Genomic DNA, 24759 nt, shown 5'->3' on the forward strand with positions numbered 1-24759 from the left:
GTTTTCATGGGTGCACAAATCCAAAAGAACGTGTGCATTGCAAAATGTAATGCTTCTAGCTGGAAGAGTCACCTCACCTTGATACTGTCATTAATGTGGTTCTTCAATAATTATGCATAATACTTGTTGGATGCGAATTGTGTCCAGCTGATTTCTTATGCTGATATTTTCACACTGATCCGGGAAGGACATTTCCAAAAGACAGTCAAGTGATTAACAGCTTTTGCACACACCAAGTGCTGCAGTAAAGGTGTTTGTGATGAATGTCCAGAATATTTTTGTCTCATGTGATATGCCATTGAAGACCGTTGTGCCTGGATCCGCATTGGATCTGATATCCCTAGCGAATTGATGTTGATCATTTGTTGTCTGCTTGATTTACAGCAGGGTCTCGTTAGATTTAAAAGAGGAAGCATCAATGTAATGAGTTTGTCCAATCCCAGGCACAAAAACAGTCTGCTGTGCGCAATTGTGTAGGATGGCCTATTGTGCAACACTATTCCTATGAATTATTCTGGATATAATGATGACAAATTACATAGTTTAGTGGGCTTATTCATAATTTAATCTGGTAATGAAATGACGTGTTTCATTTTCCATGTTAAACAATACAAGGGGCTTGAAGTAGACTACATGAACTTGGCTTTCCATACAAATTCCATTAAAAAAAACACGTCTGGGATTGAAATGGTGAGATTTAGTTCTATCGCTATTCATGGTTTCTGTGTCGTCCACATTGGATGCATAGCGATGTTTTTATATGTAACCAATCTATTTAGACAGGTAATAATAATATCAAGGCCTAAAAATGCATTATTGGTAATAGCTTACTTTATGAATGGGGAGGGGTTCTATATTAGGCACTATGTACAATTTATATAAATTGTATAACATTGAGGTCCTTCACAATTCCAGTGCTTGGAAAAAGTCCCTGAAAGTCTGACTTTAAGCAGGGTTCATTAGCAAGTTAAAGGATGTATAGCTGGAGTTATTTGCATATTCACTTTCATTCCTCTAAGTACACGTGGAACTTCATGAAAATCATTTGTTTCCCCCCATTATTTATAGTAAGACCCATCTACACTTGTTCCTACACAGTGTTATAAGAATGTACAAAGCGATGAAATCTGAGCTGTAATTTGCTTTTACAATCAAAGGTAAAGTTATTAACATATGTTCTTTCTGTGTCCCAGAGGGTGAAGACGACATGGATGAAGAGAATGTTCCGGCAGCACCAACAGCCTTACCCACCATGCCTCAACAAGCCATACAGCCTGAGTTGTGCAAGACTGTGACCCCCACTCCCATAACCCCCACTACCTCCAACCTCACCCAACACATCTCCAGCCAACACAAGGCCCAAACATACCCCCAGCCCCAGCTTCACCCCCACCTGCTGTCAGCCCTGCCTGTCTCAGCTACGTTCTCCACCCCAACATCCAGCATCACCACCACCCCTATCCAGGCCCTCCTATCGGCCCACACGCACATCGTAACCTCCCCTAGCACCCACTTCCCTGCCCACACACACATCGTAACCTCCCCTAGCACCCTCTTCCCGGCCCACACACACATCGTAACCTCCCCTAGCACCCTCTTCCCGGCTCACACACACATGGTAAAGGCCCCCAGCCTGCAGCCCACGGTCATCGCCCACGGCTCGGCTTCCCACGCCTCCGTCATCCAGGCCGTCAACCACGTCATCCAGGCCCAGACTTCATCTGGAGGAGCCAAACACCTCACCCACCTAGCCCCCTCCTCCTCAGCCTCCATGCAGCTGGCCCCAGGGCACCACCAGCCCATTGGACACATCACCGTCCACCCTGTTACCCACCTGGGCCAGCACCATTTACCCACCATCTACCCCCAACCTGTGGCTGTCACCCAGCCAGCCATGGTGGGCCACATCACCCATACCATCACCCATGCCCAGGTCAATGGTACTGTCCCCAGCCAGGGCACAACCACCATCATGGGAAAGCAGATGGGAGTTGGTACCCAGGTGGTGGCACATCACCCACAGCTGCTGAACCCTGTAACTATGGTGACCATGCCCTCATTCCCCGTTAGCACTTTGAAGCTAGCCTGATTTCTGAACCAGGCCAGAGCCATCCTGAAGCTAGCCTGAGAACCAAGTACATGAACAGGCCACACCTACCCTGAGGTGGCCAGAGTCAGACCTGGAGACCATCTGCCCCAGAGCAGACCAGCGTGAACAGGAGCCAGCCCAGACTCTGAGCCCAAGGCAGGCCCAGAGCGAGGCAGGCACCAGGACTACTGTACTGACAAACAAATGGAAAAGTCTTCATACTGAACGCAGTTCCTATATTCACTGATGAATCACAAGCTGCATTATTAACTAACCTGAGGCAGTACAGCTGTCTATAAGGAGTAACTCAGAACATTCCAAAAAGAAACACCTTTATAATGGTTGAGGTAAAAGAGCCAATGTTGTTGTTGTTGTTGGGTTGAGTATGATGTCCAGGAGGATCATCTTGATATTATTGTACAGGATGCAGTGGAGAGGATCACATTGATACATTTTCTCTGGCCCTCAGTGTTCATATCTGCAGAAGCAAAACAGCAGCTAAGAGTGAGAAAAGGGAGTCTTCGAATGTTGAATGCAGTCAGACCTGCATATATTCACTCCAGATCGGTTTTATATTTCTGCTACATGTATTCCACAGCCAAGAGTATTTAAAAACCACACTACAAATGACTGATGGTGCCACTATCAAGCACCAAGGTATTAGATTTAACTGAAGTCTACCACTAATGCCATGGCATACATCTACCAATCATCTGAGTGCTGATCTACGATCTGTCCATATAATCTTATTCATTATGATTTAAAAGGTTAAACTGATTCTAGACAAGCACTCAGGCGCTTTGTGGATACGGACCCTGATGTGACCATTCAGAAGGCAACGCGTCTGAGTCCAATTTCAGACGGGCTGAATCGGGGTCAGAGAGACAGGCAGTGTGTGATTGGTGGGTGTTGTTGGCGTGTCAGCATGTTTGTGTGTGCTCTAACAACCAAGCACCATGAAGGACCACATTGAGAATATGATTGCAGGGACCTCCCCCTCTACCCAGGCACATGGCTGTGGAATCAAACCTAAAACATGGCCTGGCCCAGCCATGACATGTGCTCCCCTCCTACTGCAGCACTATCATACCACAGGCTCCCCCTGCTGGTAAAACAAAAACTGCATGTAAAACAGACTGGTCAATGAGCAGACTATTTTGTAATGACATGTGGACGTGGCCCAAGCAGGAATCCAACCCAAAATGTCAGCATTCCCACCATGCACATGTGAACGTGATGACTTTTCATGAAACTGAACAACCACTCAATTTAGCACAGGATGAAAATGACAATACTCAAGTGACTACATATTGCCTCATTTGTTTTACTAATAGCAGGAACCAGCATAGCAGGCACAAGCACTGCAAACCGTTCCTGGAGTGTATATATATCTATGTGTAATATAGTGAGGAATGTCTTGTTTATTGATTGTGTTGCAGCAGTGAACTTGTTAAAACAATGGCCTTTGGCAGTGTCATGGTAGAGAATTTAAATGAGGCAGTTTGGGGTTAAACGACATTGTAGGGCAGTCACCTACGAAGCACTCTGACATCTTTCTCCACCAACCATATTATCTGGTATGCCTGGTCATAACATATCTAGATTCTCAATGTTTGCCTTCCACTACACTTATAACGACCTGTGTAGCCAACATTATACTTTTAACTTCTAGCACTTTGATCTGCTACTTAACCACAATTAAACTGGTTTACAAATGGTGTCCCTCTTCACTTAATCTGAATGTTTTCACGTGTGTTTGTGAGAACAGTGGACATGGTAGGAGTCTTCATATTATGCTCATATTTATAAAAAATATATACAAAATTGAATGGATTGTGTTTAAGATTTGTTGAATGTAGATTGATTTGGGTTCATAGATTTCTATGCTAGCTGTTTTCTGGGATAACATTGTTTTCCCTTTGGATAGTTCTATATTGCCTGTACATTTTGGGTTGCGTTTAGATCTTATTGTCCATTATGTAAAAAGAGGAAAAACATTATGCATAAGTGGACAATGCTTAAGATACATTTGTAAAAACTTCTTGCTTTGGTCAATTTCATAAATATTCTCCAAAACCTAAAAATGTTGTGGTAGGCTCAATCAGCAACACCATCAAAATACAAAGAGTAGTAGAACATTTCTAGAATTAAGTTAAGATGCAGATTTTTTTATTACAATTCATCGAATCCTTTCTCTTCCTCAAATTACTTTATAAAGACCTGGGTTCAATACGAGCACGTTTTGTCCAAAATGCAAGTTCCCTCGTTAGCAGAGCCCATATTCACAGTAAATGCTGCATATGTCGGCTTAATTGGCGCATTGTCCAAATCTGAGATTGAAATGAATCCCGGCCAAAGTTATTTATTAGATAAATATTCCAAAAAGGACATTCTTGTAAAACAAAAATGGGGGAAAATGTCCTGCCCTTGCAATTTTGGACTGGGTCTCTAGGTGAATCTAAGTGTTGATGGCGGGGAGGAGGGTAAATAAAAAATATAATCAATGCTGCTTACAAAGAGAAATACAGATCTGAAATATTTTATTCTCATTGAAACATAAATTTTTCTGGCATATTCATACAATCCAAAACATGTATCTTTTTATCTCATGACTTGTTCCTTGTGAATGACCTCATATTTGCACCCGAGGAAAATAAATACAACTATTCATCTTATAACAAAACTTGTTTAAAGCCAAAATTATTGTGGGGAAACATGGAAGTTGAAAATACCTAAACAATAATTACATGATTTCTTGTTTTGACTGCATAATAAAACCATCCACTCAAACATATGTACTTCAAAAGAGTAGGTGCATACTTACTGTCCACAATCAACATCAAGTCTACGGAGTACATCAACCCAAGAATGAAGGCTTGCTATGTCAGACACTTCTATAAAGATACGAGGCCGATCCGGTCATTCTCTAACCCCTGACATCCGGCAGAATAAGGGGCTTGTCCTGTCTGCTTGGTCCCCAGGCCAGCGTCTCTTGACTGGCACTTAAGTAGCTCAAGCCTGCTCTTTTCTCCTTTAGGGTCGTGTTCAGTAAAAAATATATAATTCTACGGGGAGTTACTGCCTGAACTTGTCCATTCGGGCCGGGATTCAGTCCGATCTCGGGTTTTAAAAGGCAATGTTCCCCACGTTTGCAGAGATCCTATCACGTAAATGTGCATGTCAGCTCAATCTGAAATTGCCTTTAAAAGTCACAATGTCTATAATGGGATTGAATCTCGTTCTAAGAACACACATTTTGGTTTTCGCTGCAGAAAGTTTTAACCCTGAAAACGACCCTGAACACGACCCTGAACACAAACCTGGAGAGCTGCAAGTCAACAATATTCCAGGAAACTATCATTACAGATATCAGAACTGTAAGTAGTGGGTTTCCTTTGTCAGTTATATACAAGAACGAACAACCCAGATTTGAGCATGCTAGAACTGGAAACATGAAGGAAACTAATTAGCCCTATTAACATACATTTGTCCAAAAACACACAGCACTACTTCAGTAACATTTGTCATTCATTCCACAACAAGGAATTTCTTGCTATTCTGTGTAGCAATGCAAATAAAATAATTACAAGTGATAGATGCAATCCTGTAATAGTAAAAAAAAGATGCCCATCTACAGTATTGACCTTTTAAAAATGCTCTTGGGAAAAAATTGTGCATGACAAAAAAATACAAATCTGGCAAGCCAACCTCCCTCAAACCATACCTTGTCTAGGTTGGTTAAGACCACACATCTAAACTTGTTACAATATAAACTTTCAAACACCTAGCAGAGGGACAGGACAACACATGCTCTACAGTCTATCCCTTAACCAATGTCAGGGGTTAGACTTCACTAGGGAGAAACATCAAGGAACATTAGCGACAAAACTGGAAGGCAAAAAGTTATCTTTTGACAAGACCACATATAAACTATGGGTGGAAGGCAGGCAGGCAGGACCCGGCCATAACCCTGTAAGGACAAGCAGGTGGTTAGGTCTGTGCTGTCCAGACCGGTGTTGTGCTCTAGCAATGGCACCTGACAGGGGTGCCCGTTGTTACCGTTAGAGTTTCCACAACAGGTGTGGAGATGCAAGGCTTCCATGTTGTTGGAAGAAGAAACTTCTCACCATGCCACCTCCTGTCTGTAAATGCCTCATGCCTGGTCTTGGATCAGTCTCTGATAGTGAGGGTTATTGACTAAATGAGGAGTGGTGGCAGTTGGGGTTGGATGAGCTGGAGCAGACAATGTTTGTGGGTCGAGTAGAGTGGTACTAGGGGTGCCCACCCTAGTAGTGGAAAGAAGGGGCCAATATTTACACAGGGGAAAGGGGTTCTAGTAGTAGCCTTGGTTAATAGGCCTCCTTCTGCGTGTGCATCTGTTCCTGGATCTTTGTGAGCATCTCTTGCATTCGCCGCAACTGTAGAGAGAAGAGGCCATTGTCAGTCAAACACACTCGACATGCAGCAATTCAAAACACCACAGAAGGAAGTGAGGACTGGGGAGATGCTCACAGGGTTTAGAACCTCATACCAACTTATTACTTCCATGTGAGTGCACCAATAACCAAGAGCTACCAATCACAACAAAGCCAGCTATGTGACAACAGATCAATTGGATTCCTCATACCAGACTATCAGATTGTTAAGTCATATTGATGGATTCCTATAATGCTAAACATTACTTTCACATTTGCACAGATTTGACCGTCTCAGAACACTACAAATGCTGAAGTAGTGATTGCCAACATTTCATGACTGCAATGTAGGTGGCCTGGAACACAACCATTACTTCCACATGACTGCACCAATAACCAAGCGGTATCCAATCACAACCAAGCCAAAAGTGCTGACAGATAACTGATCGATACGATTTGCCACCCCAGTTTATTCTGTCTTCAAACCATGTGACCCGATGATGGATGCGTGTGTTAATTCATGTATACAGTCCAGGTGGCCTGGAACACACCTATTACTTCTACGTCACTGCACCAATGACCAAGCCCTATCCAATGACCACCAAGCCAGTGGAGAACAACTGATTGATACGATTTGGCACCCCATTCGCTCTGTCTGGAGACCACGTAAACGAGCCTGGTGACTGTGTGTGTTCAGTCAAGTACACACATTCATTTCCGTAATTACTACATGTAAAGCCTGTTAATTCAATACTGTGATATGCAGTATGAGTGAGAAAGATATGGTGCTTGCAGACACACATTTGCCCTGCATAGCATCCCCCCCACAATCCCACACACATATCAAAATAGGATGAAATTATGGCGACAGTTGTGTTCACAACGTTTAAACAATGGAAAGGGTTACATACCAAAAATGAGGAAAAAACTGAAAATAATGTATAATTCTTTTAATGGCTCATGTCATTCAGGGGGAATCTACCTTGATTTTTGCGTAAATGATGCACTGATATCAATGAAAGAGCTGCGCCAAAACTCAAGTTGCGCACGTGGGTCACAGGGTATCGTATTCGAAATCTCAGGTTAGGGCATTTTTGTTGAGGTAGTGTTAACCTTAAAGAACTTCCTCCGCTTTTAATCATAAAACAAATAGCATAAATAAATAATTATATGAAATTGGCACCATGGTGCATTCGGACAGGGACAAACTCAAACAGGGAGAAGAGAACCAGGGCTTCTTTCCATCTACAACACTACTCTACCTAGGCAATGTGACCTGGCGTATTATATTCTACAGCCAGACCTGGGTTCAAATAGTATTTCAATATAAAACATTATTTGTACTCAGATCTAGTCTAGTCTTCTCCTACAGTTCATGTGCATCCCAGGGCTGGGTGCTGTTGAAGGGGCTGACGGTCACCCCTAACCCCTGACCCTTCCTCAAACCAGACCACAATCACACCACCTGACTGGGGTCTTCAGGGGCACCTGCATGTATGGATGGAATGTATATACTGTATGACTGACAGCCTGGAGGACTCAGGAGGCCTCAGGATCAGCCCCTGGATCTAGGCCTGGGTCAGAGTGGGGTTCTAGAGTTGGGTCTGAGTGTCGTCGTGGTACCTCTTCGTCTTTCTCTCGGATTAGCTTCTCCGTCTCTGTGTCTGTGGTACTTGGTATCACAGGGATGGGGAAGTCTGTGCCGCTCTCCCTGGTCAGTTTACTACAGGAGTAGAGTGGAGAAAGACAATATGGTTAACAGTATGTGGGTGTATATGTTGTTAGAGTTCGTGACTATATGTTAGTGTGAATTGTACTTGAGCTACATTATGTATGTATAGGAGTAACAATATGTGCAGCCTTAAGATACCTGATCGAAGATATAAACAACATATGACTGGCAGTGTGTGAGCGTGTGTGTGTGTGTCCGTACTTGCGGTTGCGTTCCTTCACCACCATGCGGGTCATGCTCTGAATGCAGTGAGCCCTGTAGTTCTCATAGTGTGTCTCCCGTGTCACATCCTTCAGGTCCTGCATGTGTGTCCTCACCAACATGTTCCTCAGCTTCACAAAGTCACAGTGCGCCGAGTTCTCCACTGTCAAGAGCAACAGTGTTAGGTTAGGGCAGTGTTTCCCTAACCCTAGCTTCATATCCACATCCCGGTTCAACCCTAAACCTGTTCTTCAACTACCACAACCCCAGTCTCCAACCACTACCACAACCCCAGTCTCCAACCACAACCCCAGTCTCCAACCACAACCTCCAACCACAACCCCAGTCTCCAACCACAACCCCAGTCTCCAACCACAACCCCAGTCTCCAACCACAACCCCAGTCTCCAACCACAACCCCAGTCTCCAACCACAACCCCAGTCTCCAACCACAACCCCAGTCTCCAACCACAACCCCAGTCTCCAACCACAACCCCAGTCTCCAACCACAACCCCAGTCTCCAACCACAACCCCAGTCTCCAACCACAACCACAACCCCAGTCTCCAACCCCAACCACAGTCTCCAACCACAACCACAGTCTCCAACCACAACCAGTCTCCAACCACAACCACAGTCTCCAACCACAACCACAGTCTCCAACCACAACCACAACCCCAGTCTCCAACCACAACCCCAGTCTCCAACCACAACCCCAGTCTCCAACCACAACCCCAGTCTCCAACCACAACCCCAGTCTCCAACCACAACCCCAGTCTCCAACCACAACCCCAGTCTCCAACCACAACCCCAGTCTCCAACCACAACCCCAGTCTCCAACCACAACCACAACCCCAGTCTCCAACCACAACCACAACCCCAGTCTCCAACCACAACCACAACCCCAGTCTCCAACCACAACCCCAGTCTCCAACCACAACCCCAGTCTCCAACCACAACCCCAGTCTCCAACCACAACCCCAGTCTCCAACCACAACCCCAGTCTCCAACCACAACCCCAGTCTCCAACCACAACCCCAGTCTCCAACCACAACCCCAGTCTCCAACCACAACCCCAGTCTCCAACCACAACCCCAGTCTCCAACCACAACCCCAGTCTCCAACCACAACCCCAGTCTCCAACCACAACCCCAGTCTCCAACCACAACCCCAGTCTCCAACCACAACCCCAGTCTCCAACCACAACCCCAGTCTCCAACCACAACCCCAGTCTCCAACCACAACCCCAGTCTCCACCACAACCCCAGTCTCCAACCACAACCCCAGTCTCCAACCACAACCCCAGTCTCCAACCACAACCCCAGTCTCCAACCACAACCCCAGTCTCCAACCACAACCCCAGTCTCCAACCACAACCCCAGTCTCCAACCACAACCACAACCCCAGTCTCCAACCACAACCCCAGTCTCCAACCACAACCCCAGTCTCCAACCACAACCACAGTCTCCAACCACAACCACAGTCTCCAACCACAACCACAGTCTCCAACCACAACCACAGTCTCCAACCACAACCACAGTCTCCAACCACAACCACAGTCTCCAACCACAACCCCAGTCTCCAACCACAACCCCAGTCTCCAACCACAACCCCAGTCTCCAACCACAACCACAACCCCAGTCTCCAACCACAACCACAACCCCAGTCTCCAACCACAACCACAACCCCAGTCTCCAACCACAACCACAACCCCAGTCTCCAACCACAACCACAACCCCAGTCTCCAACCACAACCACAACCCCAGTCTCCAACCACAACCACAGTCCCAGTCTCCAACCACAACCACAGTCTCCAACCACAACCACAGTCTCCAACCACAACCACAGTCTCCAACCACAACCACAGTCTCCAACCACAACCACAGTCTCCAACCACAACCACAGTCTCCAACCACAACCAGTCTCCAACCACAACCTCCAACCACAACCTCCAACCACAACCTCCAACCACAACCTCCAACCACAACCACAGTCTCCAACCACAACCACAGTCTCCAACCACAACCCCAGTCTCCAACCACAACCCCAGTCTCCAACCACAACCCCAGTCTCCAACCACAACCCCAGTCTCCAACCACAACCCCAGTCTCCAACCACAACCCCAGTCTCCAACCACAACCCCAGTCTCCAACCACAACCCCAGTCTCCAACCACAACCCCAGTCTCCAACCACAACCCCAGTCTCCAACCACAACCACAGTCTCCAACCACAACCACAGTCTCCAACCACAACCACAGTCTCCAACCACAACCAGTCTCCAACCACAACCACAGTCTCCAACCACAACCAGTCTCCAACCACAACCACAGTCTCCAACCACAACCAGTCTCCAACCACAACCACAGTCTCCAACCACAACCCAGTCTCCAACCACAACCACAGTCTCCAACCACAACCTCCAACCACAACCCCAGTCTCCAACCACAACCACAGTCTCCAACCACAACCACAGTCTCCAACCACAACCACAGTCTCCAACCACAACCCAGTCTCCAACCACAACCAGTCTCCAACCACAACCCCAGTCTCCAACCACAACCCCAGTCTCCAACCACAACCCCAGTCTCCAACCACAACCCCAGTCTCCAACCACAACCCCAGTCTCCAACCACAACCCCAGTCTCCAACCACTACCCCAGTCTCCAACCACTACCCCAGTCTCCAACCACTACCCCAGTCTCCAACCACTACCCCAGTCTCCAACCACTACCCCAGTCTCCAACCACTACCCCAGTCTCCAACCACTACCCCAGTCTCCAACCACTACCCCAGTCTCCAACCACTACCCCAGTCTCCAACCACTACCCCAGTCTCCAACCACTACCCCAGTCTCCAACCACTACCCCAGTCTCCAACCACTACCCCAGTCTCCAACCACTACCCCAGTCTCCAACCACTACCCCAGTCTCCAACCACTACCCCAGTCTCCAACCACTACCCCAGTCTACAACCACTACCCCAGTCTACAACCACTACCCTAGTCTACAACCACTACCCTAACCCTAGCTTCATGTCCACATCCCAGTTCAACCCTAACATAATAAGACCCCGACACACAATAACTAAATAATGATGGTGTAACAGGGTTACCTTCCACGATGCCCCAGGGATAAAGACGACCCCGGACCCTCTTCCCTTTGGCCTCCACCACCGTGTTGCTGCCGATCACCGCAAACGGTATACTGTCCTGGGGGAGGGAGAGAGAGCAAGAGAGGTGAATATGAATGAAGTGAATAAAGTACAAAGAGGGAGGAATATCTGTGGTTATGAGGTAATGCAGTCAGTGGAAAATGCTGCATTGCAGATCTACCCATTTCTCCATCTCTCTCTCCCCCCTACTTGGAATGGACAGAGCACACCGTCAGGGCACTTGAGGTCACAGACAAGGTTCTATGGGGGGGGGACTGAGACACCATTTATCTACCAAAACAACATTCTGGCCTGTCCTGGCTGCACAGACACAGCCTGCCCTCTAATGCACAGGTGCACACAGAGATGAATAGAATTCACAAACAGATTACTTTAAGGCTGTGTGCTCAATAATAACATGGTTACGGACATATGTAATCTGGGTTTCCTGTACTGCAGACAGGTTGTTTATGATGACTAGTGTCCTTTAGGTTGCCATACTTCCTCAACTAGTGATGTGAGGTTTGGATAAATGTGGTTCACCTTGAGCTCCTGATCCTGCTGTTTGAAGTCCTCATCCTCATCAGAGTCACAGTCTGGGAACTGGTAGATCTTAATGCCATACTGCTGGATCTCCTCTCTGATCTACAGGAAGATGGAGGGACAGAGAGAAGAGGAGAAGAACATTCAACTACTGTTTCAAATCCTGGGATTGAGGATGGACAAAAGAACAAGGAGCAAAAACAAATCCATCAAAATGGCCACCTGGAAATAAAAATATATGTTTCCGAAATTTGCTGAAACCAATGTCCACTGTCCATTTCTTATTTGTACAGAGCCATGGTATTCAGACAAGCAGACACAGATAGAAAAGCCAGTTAGAGGGGGCTTACCTTGAATTTCTTTTTCTTGACCTCGGTGGGTGTGAGTGTATCTGCCTTGGCCAGGATTGGCACAATGTTGACCTTCTCATGAAGGGCCTTCATAAACTCCACATCCAGAGGCCTCAGGCTGAGACAGATACAAGACATGACATACATGTTTAGTGATTTCGCAGAGTAAGTTACCAGAGCAACTTAGAATTAGGGACAACAAGTCAGCACTGAGAAAACCAAAAAACACACTGTACATATGGAAAGATGGGCATAGACAACACTGACAAAACTTGGATATGGTTAAGAGATAATTACGGTAATCCTCATAAACCATATTTTCAAGGATTGTAGTAGTATCTAATATTGGTCAGCAGAGGGAGTCGTTTCCTTATTACAAGTTTGCAGCAGTGCTTAAGCGCTAATGATGGTGCTCAAGATTTTTCCTTTCAATGAACACAGTGGTGTAAAACAGACGGTATGCTCAGACAAAAGTACTGCATCAGCATTTACACCGACAATTGGAGAGAAAGTTCAGTACTGCAGCATCTGCCCCTCAAAATGGATAGAACGTTTAGCACTGCACCAGATGCACATTTCCCTGGAGGCAGCAGAGCAGGGTGGTTCTAGATTCCACGGAAACCACACTGCATTTAGAATGCATGGAACATGGTGCAAACCAACATGGTGCATAGTGGAAACCCTCTCGGTGGTACTCAAGGAAGGTAGAAGGGGAAAATAAACTAAGAGTATTGAGACACAGCCAATATGTCTGTCTCAATAGAAGGACTCCATTTAAAGAGTATTGAGACAGAGACAACATGTCGTAGCTGACGTACCCGTGTCCGAAGGGAGAGATGAAGTAGAGGCAGCAGTGAACTCTGTTATCCTGGATGTTCTTCCTGTTCAGTCCACTCTCGTCCCTGAAGTACTGCTCAAACTGCTGGTCGATGTAGTCCGCCACTGACTTCCAGCTAGGGCGGTGGGGGAGACACAGAGACACACCAGCACTGAGGCAATACTGCAGAGACAGCCACAATACAACCACTAACCATACCAACCCTAACCCACTGACTTCCAGCTAGGGTGGTGGGGGAGACAGAGAGACACACCAGCACTGAGGCAATGCAGACAGTCATTCCCCTACTGTACACTGAGCTATACTGCAACTGAACCTCAAACTGCTTCATGTAACAATACAAAGCCTAATAGCAATAAAAGTTTACAACTGTATTGAAGACTACCGCGTATATCCAAAGGTTAAGATCAACTCAATACCTCGAACTTACTCAGCTCTGCCTTAGGATCATAATCGGAGTTGAGTTGTTTCATGTTTTCCTGACACCAAAGAAGAGTCCTATGAAGGAAGGATGTTTGACATATACCATTCAGTGTTATTGACAGCGTCTCCAAAGCCAGGGGTGTCTACGATGGTGAGCTTCAGCTTGACGCCCTTCTCCTCAATGTCCACTGTGTGTTTAGTGATCTCCACTGTCTGAGTGATCCGCTCTGGGGTTAAAACACACATTTCCTTAGCAGCTGGCCATTTATATCATTCATTCATTCATTCATTCATTCAGAAGATGAGACACCAAAATGGCCACCTTACCCTCAGCGTTGAGTAGCTTCCTGTCCTTGTAGAGGTCTGTGAGGAAGAGGCTGTTGACCAGGGTGGACTTGCCCAGACCAGACTCCCCTGCTACCATCAGGGTGAAGTCAAAGCCCTTCTTGACAGACTTACGGTGCACCTGGTTTGGCAGTGTGGCAAAGCCCACATAGTCCTTGTCTTGGTCCTGTGAAAGCAAGAGAAACAGACGCCTATTTAAACACGTCGCTCACCTCTGGTGGCGGCACATTTGCGAGTTACAGTAATCATTCTAAATAAAAAAGCACCTACCACACATAAATTCATGTCTTCAAACCTAAAGCCATTTCAACAGATGTAGGGTATTGAATGAAGCCATTGTCAACACACCAGAACACACTGCCATCTTTGACCAACATCAGTTTCAAAGCGAAATCCACAAACTGAGTAAACCAGACACACAACCAACGTTTCCAAGTAAACATCACTGGAAATGGCCTGAACCTGCTGCTAGTGCTCCTCTGAGGCTAAAGCACAGCCTCTTTGGACTGGAGAGCTGATAACCCAACCCACATTGCCCATAGTGTTGCATCTGGTCTCTACACCCTAAACGGTCCCCCTGGCCTGAAGTTTACCTCTGGAAAGTCGTAGGGATCAAAGCGGCCCCAGGGGCTCTTGGGCCTGGTGGGACTGAGGGGAGACTGCATGTCATAGTGATCCACCATCCCACATCCACCCAAATGCAGCCTCCCTACGCCCTGGTTGTCTGACTGGGCCCTGCCACCCGCCGTGGGGGGCTGCAAAAAGGTGGGCGTCCCGGGGGTGTCGCCACCCTCTGCCTCCCTGTCCACCGGGTGGGAGTGCTCCAGGTCGGGGCTGTGCTCATAGCCGCCCAGAGGCGGGCGAGGGTGGTCCCCGCTGTGGTGGGGGTCTTGTTGCATGATGTTCTCCAACTCAGAGTCTTCAGAATCATCCTTGTAATGGTGTGAGTGCTAAGGGGGAGGGGCCAGGGAGCAGTGCAGGTGGGTCGGAGAGGAGTAAAGGTTGGAGCAGGAGGGAGGGTTAATATAGATCGGAAGGAAAACAAGGAGCAAAAGGTAACAGAGGCAACATAAGGATCAACAGGAAAAAAGAAGAAAATGCAGAGTGGTTATAGACACTGAATGTTTTGATGGAGAGAAACAACCTAAGAAATCATTAAGTGCAAGATAGGCCTAGTTCTCTAGGGTTTAGAGAAGATTTACACTAAGAGACAGCGAGGAAAGAAGATATCGACTGACTGATTCACTAGAGAGCACCAGAGAAGCTACAAGGTTAACAACGTAAGAGGGGAGGGTAAATATTTGTGCTGATGGGAGGAATGCCGAGGAAGAAGAGATCTCGGATGGCCATCAAACTGATAACAAGCACACCCTCTGATTCTGACACGAGAGAACACTCACTCTGTCCAATACAATATAGAGCGCCAAAAATAGAACCTTGTGTCTTCTATAGATAACTCATAATTTGAGTATTAGTATTTTATTAAGATCCCCATTAGTTGTTGCTGAAGCAGCAGCTACTTTTCCTGGGGTCCAAACATTAATAGACAAGAACAGCTCAAGGACAGAACGACATCATTGACCTTCCTGAACTTGTAGGAAATGGGAGGGTACATCTTGTTAAAAGTGTAGTGCCGTGGCAGCTGGCTGTAAATATTCTCCCTGCTCAGCAGCTTCAGCCTTGGTATGGTAGAGTCTGGGTGGCACCCTATTGTCCATGGGCCCTGGTCAAAAGTAATGCACTACATAGGGAATAGGCTGCAATTTGGGACGCAAGCTGGGACATCACAATTCAATAGAAGGTACAGTACTGTAGCCACGTGGATGATAAAGAGTGGAGGCAACCGTTTAACAGGTTACACAACAAAATATGATGTGATTGAGTAGAGCTAAAGGAAATGAACCTCTAAATGATTAATGAACCCTCTTGATTACTAGAAGACTGCTCAAATGAATTGCTGTGGTATATAGTGTCATACAGCTTCAAACGCAAACAGTCATGAACACACACACCTTCTTATGACATCAACAAGGACTCAAACATGACATCATCTATTCATATGGGTGTGTCACTCAACACATAATGGTAGACAGAGGAAACCTGATAAAAATCTATTGGTGTTAAACATGTCACCTCAATATGTCATTTGCACAATGACTGATCAATTTGTGGTGATTAGTAACAGCACTCATTTTCAAATCTACCTAAACCTGTCAATCACACCTACATGTTATTTTATTCCCATACCATCTACCTTCCCCGATGACAATACCTACAATTCATGACACCAACAAAGGCAGAGCCTCTGTGTGTAGTTGAAACTGTAAAGGGATATCCCTCCCTGGAGTTCTCAGACTAGAGACTAGTGTTCCATCCCAAATGGCACCCTATTCCCTATGGGTCCTGGTCAAAAGAAGTACACTGTATAAATAATAGGATGCCATTTTGGATGCAGATTGATGCTCATGTCCTTAGGTCCTCAAGTTACCACAGCCACGCATGCCCTTTCTGCCCCAGTTTGTGTGAAGAATCCCCAGCCTGCACCACTATGACTATTACAGTGTATTGAGAAGGCCAAGAGGCTATTTTACATTTACAGTGCAGACGGGAAGTATTCAGACCCCTTGACTTTTGCTACATTACAGCCTTTTTCAGTCTACACAGAATACCCCACAATGACAAAGCAAAAACTGTTTTTTTAATATTTTAAATAAAAACTTCCATTTGACATTTACATAAGTATTCAGACCCTTTACTCAGTACTTTGTTGAAGCAGCTTCGGCACACCTGGATTTGGGGGAGTTTCTCCCATTCTTCTCTGCAGATTCTCTCAAGCTCAGTAGGGTTGGATGGAGAGCGTCGCTGCACAGCTATTTTCAGGTCTCTCCAGAGATGTTCGGGATCTGGCTGGGCCACTCAAGGACATTCAGAGATTTGTCCCAAAGCCACTTCTGCGTTGTATTGGCTGTGTGCTTAGGGTCTTTGTCCTGTTGGAAGGTGAAACTTCACCCCAGTCTTAACCTGCTCCAGAGCTCTCAGGACCTTTCATCAAGGATCTCTGTACTTTTCTTTGTCCCTTGATCCGGACTAGTCTCCCAGTCCCTGCTGCTGAAAAACATCCCCACAGCATGATGCTGCCACCTCCATTCTTCACCGTAGGGATGGTACCAGGTTTCCTCCAGATGTGACGTTTGGCATTCAGGCCAAAGAGTTCAATCTTGGTCTCATCAGACCAGAGAATCTTATTTCTCATGGTCAGAATCATTTAGGTTCCTTTTGGCAAACTCCAAGCTGGCTGTCTTGTGCCTTTTAGTGAGGAGTGGCTTCGGTCTGGCCAACCTACCATGAAGGAGAGCTGCGGAGATGGTTGTCCTTCTATAAGTTTCTCCCATCTCCACAGAGGAACTCTGGAGCTCTGTTAGAGTGACCATTGGGTTCTTGGTCACCTCCGTGACTAAGGCCCTTCTCCCTCGATTGCCCAGTTTGGCCGGACGGCCAGCTGTAGGAAGAGTCTTGCTGGTTCCAAACTTCTTCCATTTAAGAATTATTGAGGCCACTGTGTACTTGGAACCTTCAATACTGCAGATATTTTTTGGTACCATTCCCCAGATCTGTGCCTCAACACAATCCTGTCTCGGAGCTCTATGGACAATTCCTTCGACCTCATGGCTTGGTTTTTACTCTGACGTGCACAGTCAACGATGGGAAATAATTTCCAATCAATTTAATTTACCACAGGGGGACTCCAATCAAATTGTAGAAACATGATGATAGAAAGGATGATCAAAGGAAACAGGATGCACCTGAGCTCAATTTTGAGTCTCATAGCAAAGCGTCTGAATACTTATGTAAATAAGGTATGTTTTTTATTTTTAATACATTTGCAAAAATGTCTAACAATGTGTTTTCGTTTTGTTATTATGGGGTATTGTGTGTAAATTGATGACAGGGGAAAATGACAATACATTTTAGAAGAAGGCTGTAACGTAACAAAATGTGAAAAAAGGGAAGGGGTCTGAATACTTTCCGACTGTAGAATTTAGTAATTTAGCAGACGTTCTTATCCAGAGTGATTTAGCTCTAGGGGAACCATAGCAATCAGAGTAAACTGCATTTATCGGCCCATATCTCTGCTCAATAGTGATACGTTTTGAGAGCTAATCTGGAGAGGACACAGTCATGATGATACATAGGTGTTCTTCCAAGTTTAAGCTCCTGTGAACAGACACACAGTTATTGGGCCTCCTTTCTTTGGATCAATAGTAACCAACTCAACTTTTTTGAGCAAATAACTGGTTCAAACAGGAAGTAAACTAGTGAACTACAAAGTAAACTAGTGAACTACAAAGGAGGTCTAAAGCATGTGGACAATTAATTAAATTACAATATTCAATTACATTGTTGCCAGTCCTTGGTATGTATGAATCTTAGATTGTCCTTCCACATGGCTCTCAGGATAACAGGAGATTATCCCTGCATGCCGACAGAGGGCTGATTGTGGTTCCAGTGTACATATGGAGCGCAGCAGTATGAAACCTCCTGCCACAACAACATCCCTGTGTTGTGTGTGACAACAGGGGATTGGGTTTAAAAGGGGGGTCACAGAGACCAATAGAAATATGGAAAATACTTAAAAGTATTTGAGGTGCACTTGATTTAGCTTGGAATTTTGACCTTTTTGGACTATTCCATGTGTTCCATTCACTGTGTCACCAAATCAAGCAAAGCAGCTCAAATATCTGGAAAGTATTTGACATATTCTTTGACCCAGAACTTGTCTGGTCACTGGTACCTGTTCGGGCTCATGGTGGTGGTCCCTGGTGCTGTCAGGGGATGGCGGGGCGGAGTCCAGGTCATCTGATGATGAGTGAGCCTCATGGTCACTGTCCTCCATTGCTACTGGGGCTACAGTGCACTCTGCAATCTCCAACCAGGAAGGAACATGCATTTGGAGTGGAAAAGGGCGAGGCAAGGAGCAGGGCCAACAGGGAAGTAAGAATTGGAAGGACCAATCAGAACAAGGAATGGGGAATGGTGAAGGAGGGCGTGGAAGGGTAGGTCGGCGTGACAACAAGGATAGCGTTGCGTGATGGCGTTTTGTGTAGAACGGACCAGTACAAAAGGGTTGAAAGAAAAACAAAACACAAATAAAACAAATCACAAAATGATTAAATAACTCAAATTAATATAACAATGAGTGAGTAGTCTGGATCCAGCCACAGGAAATGACATGGCTGTTGGATGCCAGAGTAAGCAACATGGCTGTCCACTGGAGTAGCCCACTGGGTGATTGAGTTGCATTCAGAGTGGTGCGTGGAATGAATTGTTTCAGCAATGTCCAGAAATAATGTTGGTGTGTACAGGGATCTATTCTGTCTGGCCATTCCACTCATAGCCTAATGTTGTTTATTTGTCCAGCTGCACTTAGTTTAACTGATTCTGATATCTTCCCATTCAGGGGAGGTCTAACAATGCACTTACTGAAGCAGATGAAATTAACTGATCTGGCTGCCGTTGCATCGTGTAGAGAGTTGAAATGTCTTTACTGAAAATTAAAACAAAAGCACACACCTACTAACACTCAGAGTTCAGAGCAAGGCCTTGCAAGGTTCTTCTACGAGTTTGTATCAGTGTTCTCCCAAAAAGGATTTCCAAGTCATCCCAACCAGGTTTTTGATGTCATCCTCACAGTTTTAATTAAACAGGGATTGGGATTAGGAGATAAGTGGCAGAGAGGACAGAGGAGAGTAAATTAATAGTTTCTCAGATTAGAGGACCACTGACATGTTTTCCTCCGGTCTGCTTTGCTCTGACCAAACCACACGATGGATCAATGTCAAATCTACTGCCTAACATGGACGACCCACCGTGTGATCCAATTAACAGCGTCCCTGGTCAACAATAACCAACACTGTCAACTCTGGAGCAGAGATGTGTGTGGAATGGTTCTCAGATCAACATTTTTTGTATTTTTTTTTACTTGGCACACAGTGAGAATATTTGTCAGATTGTGAAAACTACTCTGCTCCACCATTTAAAAACTTGAAGAACATTTCTTCCCCTCACTTGAACTGCAGAGAATCCACCACTTGGAAGCAAGTAGAAAATGCAGTCTTTGTAATCAATTATTAAACAACAATCCAAACTTCTACACCAACTAGACTCAATTTTTAAAAAGACCTCACCAGACTCAATTTAAAAGCAATCCTCTTCAGGACAATAACTCACCAGTTCTCCTGCAGTACCTCACCTGTGGTACCCTGTGTGAGATGTAACAGCCTGACTCTCTTGCCTCCTCTCAAGCAGCTCTTCATGCCCTCACCAGGAGCCAGTCTGGAGAGTGGCAAGCATCCCCTGCCTATATATCCTTTTGAACCAGGACACTGTCCTCCAGCCCCATCGAGCTGCCTGGCTGCCCCACCGCCCTGGGGCTCCTAGTCCGATCCGCCACAGACATGAAATCCATCCACGGCCCACGCACCCATCACGGTTCACAAGGTTGGGCTGTCCAACCCATACCATGCCAATAACACCAACTCACTTCAACTTTTAAGGCCATTCATCTCTGTACTACATAGATTTTCCACTAAGAACCCACTTTGGCTCTTCTCGAGCAAATGATTTACCCTGCAAGTTAAGACAAGCGAGGAATACAGATTTATCCTCTCACACTGTATCAGTTTGGCTGTCAGGCACTGGAGTGTATGATTATCTTAAGCATTCAAGTCTTAGGAGACCGTAGCCACAGCTGAAACGGATTTAAAGGGATGACGATCAAGGAATTTCACTGTAGATGTATGGAACTCTCCTTACTTTACGAGCCTGCATGGCTGGCTGCCTGCTTTGCTGCCTAAAAACACTGATGTCTCATGAGGTCTTCATTCAACAGTTTGACATAAATTGAGAAGAAAAGAGACGGCATCTCAAGGGAGAGAGAAAACAAGAGTGAGAGGAGAGAGATAACTAGAAAGAGAGAGCAAGAGGAGGAATCTCAGATCTTACTGAATATAAATGGAGCCTTAACACAGACAGCAGAACAATAGTGGTAGTGACGATCAGGCAGCAGAGTTGGACTGATGACATCACCCAGTCAGCCTCGGCAGCACGTCCATCAGGGCTACTTGGCATGCCTGGCACAGAGCACTTTGGAGTGGGTTAACCTTGGGATTACAGCCCCCCCTCCACCCTCTTGCATTGCTGCAGGATATGAGGATGGAGGGCAAATTTGATATTTTTTTCCCCATCTCCTCTCTGTGAATGTACAGCTCCATCTAGAGAGGTTGGGTAGCATCAGTCACACATGCATGTTTTCCCTCTGAGCCTTCATCTCCCTTCTCCCGATCCTCTGTCCTGTGTGTACTTGTTCACTTGCCTTCATGGGCGACACGCATACACTAATGACTTTAGAGTTATGCATTGAACTGCTGCAACCCCCAAATATAATACTAGGCCTGTTACGCAACTGTGTTGCTTGCCGTTTGGGGTTTTAGGCTGGGTTTCTGTACAGCACTTTGAGATATCAGCTGATGTACGAAGGGCTATATAAATACATTTGATTTGATTTAATTTAGAATAAATCCATCCATTAAATCTCATGTACAGTGCTTTGTAGGGAAAATATATTGGACATTTCTCATGCGACTTTCCCAGACCTGCCAACCCTGTCCAACTTTTTAGAGTACCAGACACTCGTGGCAAATTGGAGATTCATGTTCTTCGACAAACATTATGGATCACACCTGGTTCAGTTCAGTCCTCTGAAAAACATAAAAGATACAGAACATAAAATAATTATATGTTTTGTGGAATTAGCAGATTGTCTGTATGTTTATTCCATTACATGTAGAGCGTAGAATGGAGATAATTATCTGTAAATGTTTGTGTGAGCACATGCCCCCAAGTTTAGTCTCTGAAGTAGTGGAACGCTTGTCACCTCTCAAACAGGGCCAATCACTAGGGCCAGCTCACAAGTATTGGCTGTCCAATGCTGGTCCGACCAATCTGATTCCACACTCCAAGACTGCTTCCATCACATGGACTGGGATATGTTTCGTATTGCGTCAGACAACAACATTGACGAATACGCTGATTCGGTGTGCGAGTTCATTAGAACGTGCGTTGAAGATGTCGTTCCCATAGCAACGATTAAAACATTCCCAAACCAGAAACCGTGGATTGATGGCAGCATTTGCGTGAAACTGAAAGCGCAAACCACTGCTTTTAATCAGGGCAAGGTGACCGGAAACATGACCGAATACAAACAGTGTAGCTATTCCCTCCGCAAGGCAATCAAACAAGCTAAGCGTCAGTATAGAGACAAAGTAGAATCTCAATTCAACGGCTCAGACACAAGAGGTATGTGGCAGGGTCTACAGTCAATCACGGACTACAGGAAGAAATCCAGCCCAGTCACGGACCAGGATGTCTTGCTCCCAGGCAGACTAAATAACTTTTTTGCCCGCTTTGAGGACAATACAGTGCCACTGACAAGGCCAGCAACCAAAATATGCGGCCTCTCCTTCACTGCAGCCGAGGTGAGTAAAACATTTAAACGTGTTAACCCTCGCAAGGCTGCAGGCCCAGACGGCATCCCCAGCCGCACCCTCAGAGCATGCGCAGACCAGCTGGCTGGTGTGTTTACGGACATATTCAATCAATCCCTATCCCAGTCTGCTGTTCCCACATGCTTCGAGAGGGCCACCATTGTTCCTGTTCCCAAGAAAGCTAAGGTAACTGAGCTAAACGACTACCGCCCCGATTGGTGCCCTCTTCCATCATCATGAAGTGCTTTGAGAGACTAGTCAAGGACCATATCACCTCCACCCTACCTGACATCCTAGACCCACTCCAATTTGCTTACCGCCCAAATAGGTCCACAGACGATGCAATCTCAACCACACTGCCCTAACCCACCTGGACAAGAGGAATACCTATGTGAGAATGCTGTTCATCGACTACAGCTCGGCATTTAACACCATAGTACCCTCCAAGCTCGTCATCAAGCTCGAGACCCTGGGTCTCGACCCCGCCCTGTGCAACTGGGTACTGGACTTCCTGACGGGCCGCCCCCCAGGTGGTGAGGGTAGGCAACAACATCTCCACCCCGCTGATCCTCAACACTGGGGCCTCACAAGGGTGCATTCTGAGCCCTCTCCTGTACTCCCTGTTCACCCACGACTGCGTGGCCACGCACGCCTCCAACGCAATCATCAAGTTTGCAGACGACACAACAGTGGTAGGCTTGATTACCAACAACGACGAGATGGCCTACAGGAAGGAGGTGAGGGCCCTCGGAGTGTGGTGTCAGGAAAATAAATCTCACACTCAACGTCAACAAAACTAAGGAGATGATTGTGGACTTCAGGAAACAGCAGAGGGAACACCCCCCTATCCACATCGATGGAACAGTAGTGGAGAGGGTAGCAAGTTTTAAGTTCCTCTGCATACACATCACAGACAAACTGAATTGGTCCACCCACACGGACAGCATCGTGAAGAAGGCGCAGCAGCGCCTCTTCAACCTCAGGAGGCTGAAGAAATTTGGCTTGTCACCAAAAGCACTCACAAACGTCTACAGATGCACAATCGAGAGCATCCTGGCAGGCTGTATCACCGCCTGGTACGGCAACTGCTCCGCCCACAACCGTAAGGCTCTCCAGAGGGTAGTGAGGTCTGCACAACGCATCACCGGGGGCAAACTACCTGCCCTCCAGGACACCTACACCACCCGATGTTACAGGAAGGCCATAAAGATCATCAAGGACAACAACCACCCGAGCCACTGCCTGTTCACCCCACTATCATCTAGAAGGCGAGGTCAGTACAGGTGCATCAAAGCTGGGACCGAGAGACTGAAAAACAGCTTCTATCTCAAGGCCATCAGACTGTTAAACAGCCACCACTAACATTGAGTGGCTGCTGCCAACACACTGACTCAACTCCAGCCACTTTAATAATGGGAATTGATGGGAAATTATGTAAAATATATCACTAGCCACTTTAAACAATGCTACCTAATATAATGTTACATACCCTACATTATTCATCTCATATGCATACATATATACTGTACTCTATATCATCTACTGCATCTTTATGTAATACATGTATCACTAGCCACTTTAACTATGCCACTTTGTTTACATACTCATCTCCTATGTATATACTGTACTCGATACCATCTACTGTATCTTGCCTATGCCGCTCTGTACCATCACTCATTCATATATCCTTATGTACATTTTCTTTATCCCCTTACACTTGGGTGTATAAGACAGTAGTTTTGGAATTGTTAGTTAGATTACTTGTTGGTTATTACTGCATTGTCGGAACTAGAAGCACAAGCATTTCGCTACACTCGCATTAACATCTGCTAACCATGTGTATGTGACAAATAAAATTTTATTAGATTTTTTTAATTTTTTAGGCACAGTTCCTAATCAACACTAAAAGCAAAATCATTTTGAAAACATAAAAACAAAAGACTGCATCGACACTGACCGCAAACTGGCTATCACAAAGGGAATCTGAATGCTGTAAACTTACCCATTGTATTTCTTTGCGGTGCATACATGATTTGAGATTTTCTAAATTGATAAAACCTCAAATCTAGTGCAAAGGCATTTTAGAAGCATTGCCTCTATAGCTAATACCGGACACTCTTTCATTCTTCAT

The 24759-nt window shown here is 45.8% G+C and overlaps 2 protein-coding genes across 8 annotated transcripts in view; one reads left to right on the forward strand and one right to left on the reverse strand.

Annotated features, from left to right (window-relative positions):
• Positions 1–3918, forward strand: part of LOC112267043 (max-binding protein MNT) — a 29169-nt gene extending 25251 nt beyond the window's left edge. Inside the window, 1 exon segment of the mRNA XM_024445052.2 lies at positions 1194–3918. Coding sequence (XP_024300820.2) covers positions 1194–2089 — 896 coding nt within the window. The 3' untranslated portion in view covers positions 2090–3918.
• A 694-nt stretch (positions 3919–4612) lies between these two features.
• LOC112267044 (septin-4-like) overlaps positions 4613–24759 on the reverse strand; it is an 85190-nt gene continuing 65043 nt past the window's right edge. For 2 of the 7 annotated variants that reach the window (XM_042297375.1, XM_042297376.1), the window contains 9 exons: positions 14068–14251; positions 13844–13967; positions 13298–13432; positions 12480–12597; positions 12130–12231; positions 11548–11644; positions 8438–8600; positions 8128–8227; positions 4613–6507 (listed from right to left, as the gene is read on the reverse strand). In XM_042297375.1, coding sequence (XP_042153309.1) covers positions 6439–6507; positions 8128–8227; positions 8438–8600; positions 11548–11644; positions 12130–12231; positions 12480–12597; positions 13298–13432; positions 13844–13967; positions 14068–14251 — 1092 coding nt within the window. In that variant the 3' untranslated portion in view covers positions 4613–6438. Of the gene's footprint in view, positions 6508–8127; positions 8228–8437; positions 8601–11547; positions 11645–12129; positions 12232–12479; positions 12598–13297; positions 13433–13843; positions 13968–14067; positions 14252–14678; positions 15036–18877; positions 19010–20313; positions 21427–24759 lie in introns of those variants that run through there. The other 5 variants (XM_042297373.1, XM_042297371.1, XM_042297372.1 and 2 more) reach the window with 5 other exon arrangements.

Source organism: Oncorhynchus tshawytscha, linkage group LG14, assembly GCF_018296145.1.
Source record: "Oncorhynchus tshawytscha isolate Ot180627B linkage group LG14, Otsh_v2.0, whole genome shotgun sequence".
Classification (NCBI taxonomy): Eukaryota; Metazoa; Chordata; class Actinopteri; order Salmoniformes; family Salmonidae; genus Oncorhynchus; species Oncorhynchus tshawytscha.